Source organism: Achroia grisella, unplaced genomic scaffold, assembly GCF_030625045.1.
Source record: "Achroia grisella isolate CSIRO2021 unplaced genomic scaffold, CSIRO_AGI_Agris_v1 utg779, whole genome shotgun sequence".
NCBI lineage: Eukaryota > Metazoa > Arthropoda > Insecta > Lepidoptera > Pyralidae > Achroia > Achroia grisella.
The window spans coordinates 2,163,217-2,171,692 of record NW_026713019.1 but is presented as its reverse complement, the minus strand read 5'-3'; the positions used below and the strand labels follow the sequence as shown (position 1 = coordinate 2,171,692).

At 28.3% G+C, this 8,476-nt stretch overlaps 2 protein-coding genes across 2 annotated transcripts; both read right to left on the bottom strand.

Moving 5' to 3' along the window:
- Nucleotides 1-4: 4 nt before the first annotated feature.
- Nucleotides 5-3,411, bottom strand: LOC131850732 (mitochondrial inner membrane protease ATP23 homolog). Its single transcript, XM_059201077.1, has 5 exons — nt 2,899-3,411; nt 2,528-2,573; nt 2,040-2,121; nt 1,030-1,254; nt 5-547 (listed from the first exon to the last, which is right to left on the bottom strand). The coding sequence occupies exons 1-5, from the start codon at nt 3,125-3,127 to the stop codon at nt 353-355; spliced, it is 777 nt and encodes a 258-aa protein (XP_059057060.1). The 5' UTR covers nt 3,128-3,411; the 3' UTR covers nt 5-352.
- A 391-nt stretch (nt 3,412-3,802) lies between these two features.
- On the bottom strand, nt 3,803-5,850 carry LOC131850783 (protein-lysine N-methyltransferase EEF2KMT). The gene is made up of 5 exons (XM_059201144.1): nt 5,651-5,850; nt 4,949-5,278; nt 4,608-4,866; nt 4,244-4,465; nt 3,803-3,935 (listed from the first exon to the last, which is right to left on the bottom strand). Exons 1-5 carry the CDS (start codon nt 5,735-5,737, stop codon nt 3,832-3,834), a joined length of 1,002 nt encoding a protein of 333 aa, XP_059057127.1. The 5' UTR covers nt 5,738-5,850; the 3' UTR covers nt 3,803-3,831.
- Nucleotides 5,851-8,476: the final 2,626 nt, after the last annotated feature.

Below are 8,476 nucleotides of genomic sequence, written 5' to 3'. Positions count from 1 at the left end.
ATATGCCTTGGCACTAGGCATGTGATGAGCTCTAAACCTTTTTACAAATAGTTATATAATATGTGTGTAAACAAAAACTAGTGCCTTTTAAGAATTTCCAATAAATAAATGTAACGTATATCGTGCCTATGGAATTATTCTAGAACAATTTTAAAAATCTAAGAACGGGGGACAGTATTATACACAGCTATGATTTTAGACAATATCTAATTAAATTATGGATTATAATAAATAAAAGACACTATTTTAAATCAATTGGTTTGTTTTATTTATATTCAATATCAACTATTAACATTATATACATAATGTACAATTATCTATCAACTAACCTACAAACAGATGTAACTGTAATTTACTCATAGCCATAATATGCAGCCTCTTTAAAAGCTCTCACCATGTCATCCGAGTTCCTCCTTATTCGCCTACCAATAGGTTCCAAATCTGCATAGCATTTTGGAAATACTTTTTCGATTATGTCTACGGCTTCTCTCTTACCAATTTGCCGTACAGCCATAACTGAATATAATGCTTTTGTTTTTACACAGTCCTGGAAAAAATAAAGCAAAAATTTATATGTGAAATTACTTCAATGCATTCACCTATCAGCAAAGAATAGTAATATATTTTAAATTTAAATAAAAACTTATTATTTTATTTTCTTTATTATTTATAAATGATAACATTAAGTTCACAAAATTCTATTATATAATAAAATTAATATGCTTCATAATTATTTTGACATTATGACTTACTTTGACTTACTATGACTTTTTCCAATCAGAAACTAAGTTTTCACTGACAGTTTAATGCAATACCTATTACATTAAGAATGTTCTAGTTCACTATTAGTAAAAACACACACTCCATAATTTGGCTCATACAATCTAAGGTATTTTATTGTACAATAATTTTGTTACTGTATTGGATGTAATTTTTGCTGTTAATCTAGCTTTTTTGTCGCTAGTAGACAATAAAAGACAGACAGTAGTCCAATTTGTTATTGTATTATGACAAAATTTATATAAGTACCTGGTGTGCTTGCTTTATCCTCGACCAAGAAGCATCACCTTGTGACCAAGCACTAGTAAATGAACAATGGGTGAGATTTGCAGCCCGTATCTCAGTGCACGCCAAATGTTCCATATTCTTGAAATCAAGCTCATTGCGACAATAGTCGAACATGTGAATCATTTCATGCGCCAGAACACCTTGCACCATTCCTTGTCTTGTGGATACATTTTGGCACACAACAATCTGTAAAATGTAATTAAAACCAAATCTATAAAATGTAATAATGCTCCAAAATTCTTAGAACTCATTTTTATATATTACATTATAATCTTTACTAAGCCTTATAAAGTATTCTTGAAAGTAAATTTTTTGATATTAAATTTTATATGAAATATCCTAATGAATGACAATATCCAATTAAATATCACTTATGAGATACGACAGTGGCAGTTTTGATCTGTTGAAGTAAGCTTTATATTAATATATGAAATCTATGGAGTAGGGACTTCATTTAGACTTCTTTATTTACTATTGCAGTGATCTTAAGGAGCAGATCCTGCTGGGGTGGACACTCCGTTATAAATTAATTATAAAAACCTTAAAAATGTCATATTGTTGACACAGTCAAAATATTTGTTTATAATTCCAGGATTGATTGTAGAAAAAAAATACTAAGGTATTTTTATAGTAATAACACACAGATTATGAATGAAAATTTGTTGTTATTCGGTAATTATAAACAAATACCTAAGTAAAAAGAAGGAAGGAATTGTTAGTAATGGAGATCAGTTCCTTCATTGCTATCAATGTACTTCAATTTGTGTCATGTCGACCTACAAGGGTTCCTTTCTGGAAACCATCATAGTGAATTCCAGGTAGTGTCACCTTAATGTACTAATCAACCTGACTTCATAGACATTCCATCATATCCCGACAGCATGGAAGCAAGATGCATATAACTAGCCTAGTTTTCAAAAATAACAACTAACATCTTAAAAGTTACAGTAACTTTCCAATGACTCAAGTACCTGATTTAATTCAGGATCATAACCACCACTAACAGAATAATCGCAAACTTCGCATGATATGTGTCTCCGGATGTCAATAGGACTGAAAATAAAATGAGAACAATTAAGGAATATAATTCCATATAACATTTTTATATGCCAAAAAGAACATTTTAAGTACTGTATAACAAGATTTATTTATTTAAAATATTTTTTACATCTTATATATTATTGATGGCCTGTTTGGTGTAGTAACTTTGCACATATTGATATATTACTTTTTTTTTGCATTGTGTGATGTTGTTTAGTTGCAGGTTTGATTCTTTAGGTTTAGGTGTTTTCTATGTTTATTACATACATATATATTTACAACAAAAATATATCTACAATATTTCTATTAGTTGTCTAACGTTATCATGTGGGAATTGTCCTGAGTTTGTATTGCTATTTTTAATTATTTTATCCAAGTTTTACTTAATAATTTGCACTATACAAAACTTAATACTCACCAACCAGAGCTCTTAAGGGCAGCCATCATCACTTTAACAATAGAGCCTAAAATTGAAAGAAAATGTGACTGTACAAAATAAATACATATAAATTTTAACTCCTAAATTTTATTATACTGCATATCACAAAACCTAATACTTATATATATTTAGTTATATGTGTTGAATTCAAAATTAATTCTAGACTATTAAAATAACAAATATAATTAAGAACCTAGACACTGGAGAACATACTCTATATTCTGTAACTTAGAAGTTCTTAATTAGATATAGAATATATATTTTGAATAGATGTAGTTCTCAGAAGCTAGAAAAACAGTTGCAGTTTCTTTATGTATTTTACTTACTGAAATAAAATGTCCATTACTTACTATTTTTTACACAGTCATATACATTTTTCTCACATTTTAATTTCTCAATATTCTCTTTGCCTTCTTTTCCAGTCAGAATATTGCCTAATTTAGGTTTAAAAGTACCACGTCTCTCAGGATATAAATCATAACCCCAAGCTTCTCCCTGCTTTCCTGAATTATTTTGTTCAGAATTTGTACTAATTTTCTCTACCTTTTCTTGGCCTGAGTTGCTTTTTTCTTCGACCATTATAGTAATATGAATATCCCACAAATGTTATTTATTAAATAAAAGGACCATACGTAACAGTGAGTCTGTTCAAAACATTCAGGAATGTATAATTGAATCCGATTAAGAATAATTTTGTCAAACCATCAAGAAATTATTAAATAACAAAATCTTGAATTACTCTTATGTGTTCTATACTGGTGATAAAAAAATGTTATAAACTATTGAAATAAGCTTAATTATTTGGCCATAGGCGAAAGTACACCCGGAAAATTAAGAATCAAATTTTTCTTTGACAATCTCCTAGTCTGACAGTGACACTAACAGTAAGGTCATCCATGAACTCTGTTTCACGGCTCTGGCACCCATGACAAGAGTAGCGACACATTACATAAAAAAAAAATATCTTAATGCATACATCGAAATTGCTATGGGGGTCGTGTATGTAAACAAACCCCATTGGCAATAGGCTTTTTGTTTTCCTGTATGCACTTCGTTAACCTCCATGGCGACATTTTAGGAGACCAAATCGAATGGTATATCTCCTAATCACTAGTTACATCTTTATTCTCTAAATTGCATTATTGAATACAGTAAATAAATATACCTAATTACACTATGACCGACTTTAGAATATTTTAAGGTAAAGTCCTTAGTATACAATACCAAAAACATATATAATTAATGATACTTTATTATTATCACAATGAATATCACACATCCAATTATGATGACTGTATTTTTAATAAACATCTTTGAATATTGTTGTTCCATTCTACGTACACACTTTCTTCTTGGTGCAATTTTTGATATCTTAAACCTTTCATATCTGAAAATAGTTAAAAATAAAATTTTATTAAAATTTACAAATTCAACAAACACGCTTTACATAGCATGGTGCATTTATTCAACCCAAACTCATATATCAATGCTAGCTAGTAAACGTCACATCGTAAGTAATAGCCCAAAGAATTTATTTCTATAGGACTTGTATCCCTAAAAACATACTTTTACTTAATTCTTTTTCATATTTGAGTTTAACGCTGCATTTTCCAATTTAAGAATATTTGATAGTTTTCCAATAATTATTCCCGGTGGCTAACTAAACTGAATATACCAACAAAATAAGGCACTTACCAAGTATTTTTAAAAAATTATGAAATGTTTCTTCATTACGAATGACACTGGCAATATACATTATAATATTCTTATTGCTTTGTAAGAATGCTTCAATAACAGTAGAAAGTGGAATTAATAAGGACGGATCATATATTATGTCTGCTCCAATTATAATATCTGGCAAGTTCTTAAATGCTATATTTTTAACATTGTTATCATTCCAATCCAAGTTAATTGTACCTACAATTAAAAATCAATTTATATTATTAGTTTATATAGGCTAACCCATAATTATTAAAAAAATCCAATTGTTATCAAATTAACAAAATAATAATCTAGTGTTTTATTATTACTACTAATAAATAATGCTTGACTACTTTACCTAAATAATGTTTTTCATTAACATATGATACATAATTCTTATTTTCATTCATTGTTATATCAGGAAAGTTAATTTCAATATTATCACTTATTGTCTTGAGGACATCATCATGACAATCAGATAAAATCATTTCCCTGGGTCTACAGAACTTTGAAATAACAATGCCAGTAAAGCCTACTCCAGAACCAAGTTCCAATACTGTTTTATTATGAAATAATTCTTGATTACAAAGTGCCCAGTCCACAAGCATAAATGCTGCCTGAAAATGAAAAAAGTTACAAGAGATTATCATAGTATAATATTCAGAAAAACAGTAGTTCTAGAAAAAAAAAAGAAATTACCTCCCAAGTTCGCATTCCAGTAGTGCCATTAACAACCATATTTTTAGTCTCTTTTATTGTTATAACATTACTAAGATCATTACCAATAATGTAATGACGATAACGAAATATGTTATTGTCTAAGGTATTATTATTCATTACATTACATAATTCAACATATAATTCATCATGCACTTCATGGTTTGCTTTTTCTAACTGTGATATCAGTCTTTTTAAATATAATCTGGAAAATTCATTGTTAACAGGATATTTCTTAACTATAGTACATTGAACTGTTGCTTCTAGTAACTCCTGTTGTTTACTCCAAGTAAGAGCACATATTTCCTCTGACTGCAAATTAAAATTGCTAAGTGTGAGATATCATCAGACCACATCAAAGTGATGGGTAACAGAAATAATATAAATATGGGATTAATTATTTAAATAAATATATTAGTTATATATTTAACTGTATTCTAAATAAAAATATAATTGGGGCTCGGAAGTGTACATAAAATGAGGGAATAAAAAATATATGTAAATAAATATAATGATTATTATTATTATATTCACATATTTTTTAAATTTATTTGAATAAAGATTATTTCTGTTAACTTTTATAATTGGAAACTATATAAATCAAGTATAAACATACGCACAGCCGGTGCATTATTATTGTTATTTAAATTTTGCTATATGAATAATTAAATATTCGCGAAGTACCTTTAGAACGAAATTATGAGACCCGTTGTAGTAATACCGTATAAGTTTTTTTACAATATCCGGTTCGTTTCGTACGAGTAATAACATATTGTTTACACATTTAACCGTATAATCAAATCAAATATATGTAAAATAGGCAACAATTAATTTATAACTTAGTTATGACAATAAAAAATACTATAAAATAAATAAAAAAATGTGATCAGCAAGGAACATAATACTCTAAAGAGAAGAAGGGTAACCTAGTACAAAAAAAATGGGAAATACTCCAATACCACTAGCGCTACAAATTCCGCACGGAATATTTTAGCACTAATAGTGGAGGGAAATTCAAATATTTTGGGTTTATAATTTTATTACTCAAGTCTTTAGAAGGTCAAGAGCTTCATCAAACACGGATATTTTGCCTTTAGGAACAAAAAAAATCAGGCAAATGTAGCCTTGAATGTCAAAAATAACACGTGCTTGATCAAGCTGTTGGCCGTCTACAAGCTTCATAAGAACTACCATACCCTGATGGATAAAATGGCAGAGAAGCCGTCATAAACATTAGTTAACTTTACAAATTAAAAATGTTTAAATTTTAATTTATAAGATTAACTGGCGCTTATGAAAGCAGGTCTAAAAGCATTAAAATAAAAAGTATATTTCATGTATTCTTGGAGATAAAATAAGAACAAAGATTTTGATTTTCTTTTATTAGTTTCATTCCATTTGCCCGTTCATTTGAGTGGCGTGTTACGCTTACATAGAATTCAATATCTTGACCCTAAAAATAAAAGAAACTACTTTTTTTACACATACTGAATACATACAATCACAAAAAAATACAAATACGAACAAACTTTTATATATCAATTTCTAAATTAATTTATTTAGGAATTGTATTTATATACTTTATGTACACATAATATACTGAATCTATTAGGTTGTCAGAAAACAGTGATAACACTATGTTAAAACTACATAGTAATTATAATTTAGGACTACTAAAATCATTATTATTATTTACTGTTACAATGGTGTTTTATTAGCAATAACGTTCATAGTTTGCATTATGTATGAACCATGTGAAGGGTATAACGCAATGAACAGGGAATATTACAGTTTTTGTTTTCTTTCGTTTTGTACTAATATCTATATTAATGGTGGCTAATTATTAATCTACGGGCGAAACGAAAGGAACTGGGAATATCCATGACATTCTGGTATACTTTAATAATAAAAAATTGGTTTTGTTTGCTTATTTGCAACATAACATTTGATAACTTCTAAACAATAAATTGCGATTTTCTTGTAATACATTAATTAGGTCATTCCCGGTTCTGTCTGTATGCTATATATATATATGACAGTGGCAGATACAAACTAAATTTCGGAACTACAGTTATCAGTGTTTCATACATATTAAACATTTAAATATTTTAACAGCGTTATGTAAATAGCCCTAATATGAACTACATATTTCTATTTATAGATATGGCGCTGTAAATTTATTTGTATTTTCTTCTTTCAGAGCGTTGTGTTAGATATATTACAGTTTTTTCATGTAGCGGTATACAATAAAAATAATCTAAGAATAAACAGGACTTTATTAACTATGTTTATTGTATCCAAGTAGCAACGACAATAGCTATTTGTTAAAGGCGACAATTTATACAAAACTGAATGTTGTATGTATTTTATATGAATTGAAACAAAACATTTGGACAAAATTTTGGATGTTTCAGGACGGTTAATGTAATGTGTACATATTATTCTACATATACCCTGCATAAGGGATTGCAGCTAGTTTATTAGCAAGTTACCACTTTCTTTTAATGATTGATTTAATGATTTTAATGAATGATTTAATGATTGAAAATGATTAACAAATTTAATCATTTAATAGAATAACCAAAATATTCAATGGTATTAGATTTTTTATTGTTACTGCTTTTATGATAACTATAAATTTTGGTTCTGGCCATTAACAGTTTTATCACTAAATTAAAATAATAAACTAATATAGAAAAATCTTTATGATAATTTTTAGGAATTTTAATTTCAGTTTGTCAATATATCTTTTGAAAATATACTAACGTGTTTCATTAGCAAACTTAGTCATTTCTCCCTAAAACATGTCATTTAGGTTTTTATGTGAACAATTCAATTTCTTTTTATCAAAATTTTATGTATGTTACATAAGGGGAGGTGTGGGGGGGAGGGTGGCTTAAGAATTTTAGAAATGCAAATGTGGACATAGCACAAAAACGGTTGATTAAATTATTACTATATAGATATTACAATGGTATAACATACCCGGTAAATCATATCCAATTCGACTGTGGGGTGGAAAAATCAAATGTATGTATGTATAATCAAAGTTTACTATCATTTGGAATAATATTATAGTATAATTACATTATACTATAATATTATTGAAAATACTACCTGTACCCGTGGTTTCACCCGCCTGTTCTGATACATAGGTATATTATTGTAAAGTTTTATCAAAATCCGTTCAGTAGTTTTTGCGTGAAAAAGTAACAAACATCCATCCCCACAAAAAAATTTTCATGTTTATAATATTAAAAAATACGATAATAAGATGTGAAAGTCACCATACCGTCCGACATTTGTTTTTCCAGGTTTAGGAAACCGGTGGAATGATAGTGCCCCATCCTGAATAGCAGTTATTCCACATTTAGCACACTTTCTATATGCATCCGTAGACATAGTTGATTATACCCAATATCCACAATATGAATAAATACAAGTCGTTGCAGCGAATCAATTCTAGCATACAAACAACTGCTATAATATTCAAAACATAAACACAAGAGC

Excerpts from the sequence above, each read along its gene's own strand:
- LOC131850732 (XM_059201077.1), bottom strand. The coding sequence starts at position 3,127 with ATGGTCGAAGAAAAAAGCAACTCAGGCCAAGAAAAGGTAGAGAAAATT. Across the intron at positions 2,122-2,527 it reads GCCCTTAAGAGCTCTGGTTG|TCCTATTGACATCCGGAGAC; the intron begins GTGAGTATTAAG and ends TTTTATTTTCAG. Across the intron at positions 1,255-2,039 it reads ATGATCCTGAATTAAATCAG|ATTGTTGTGTGCCAAAATGT; the intron begins GTACTTGAGTCA and ends TACATTTTACAG.
- LOC131850783 (XM_059201144.1), bottom strand. The coding sequence starts at position 5,737 with ATGTTATTACTCGTACGAAACGAACCGGATATTGTAAAAAAACTTATA. Across the intron at positions 4,867-4,948 it reads CTGGAATGCGAACTTGGGAG|GCAGCATTTATGCTTGTGGA; the intron begins GTAATTTCTTTT and ends TTTCATTTTCAG. Across the intron at positions 4,466-4,607 it reads TAATGAAAAACATTATTTAG|GTACAATTAACTTGGATTGG; the intron begins GTAAAGTAGTCA and ends TTTTAATTGTAG.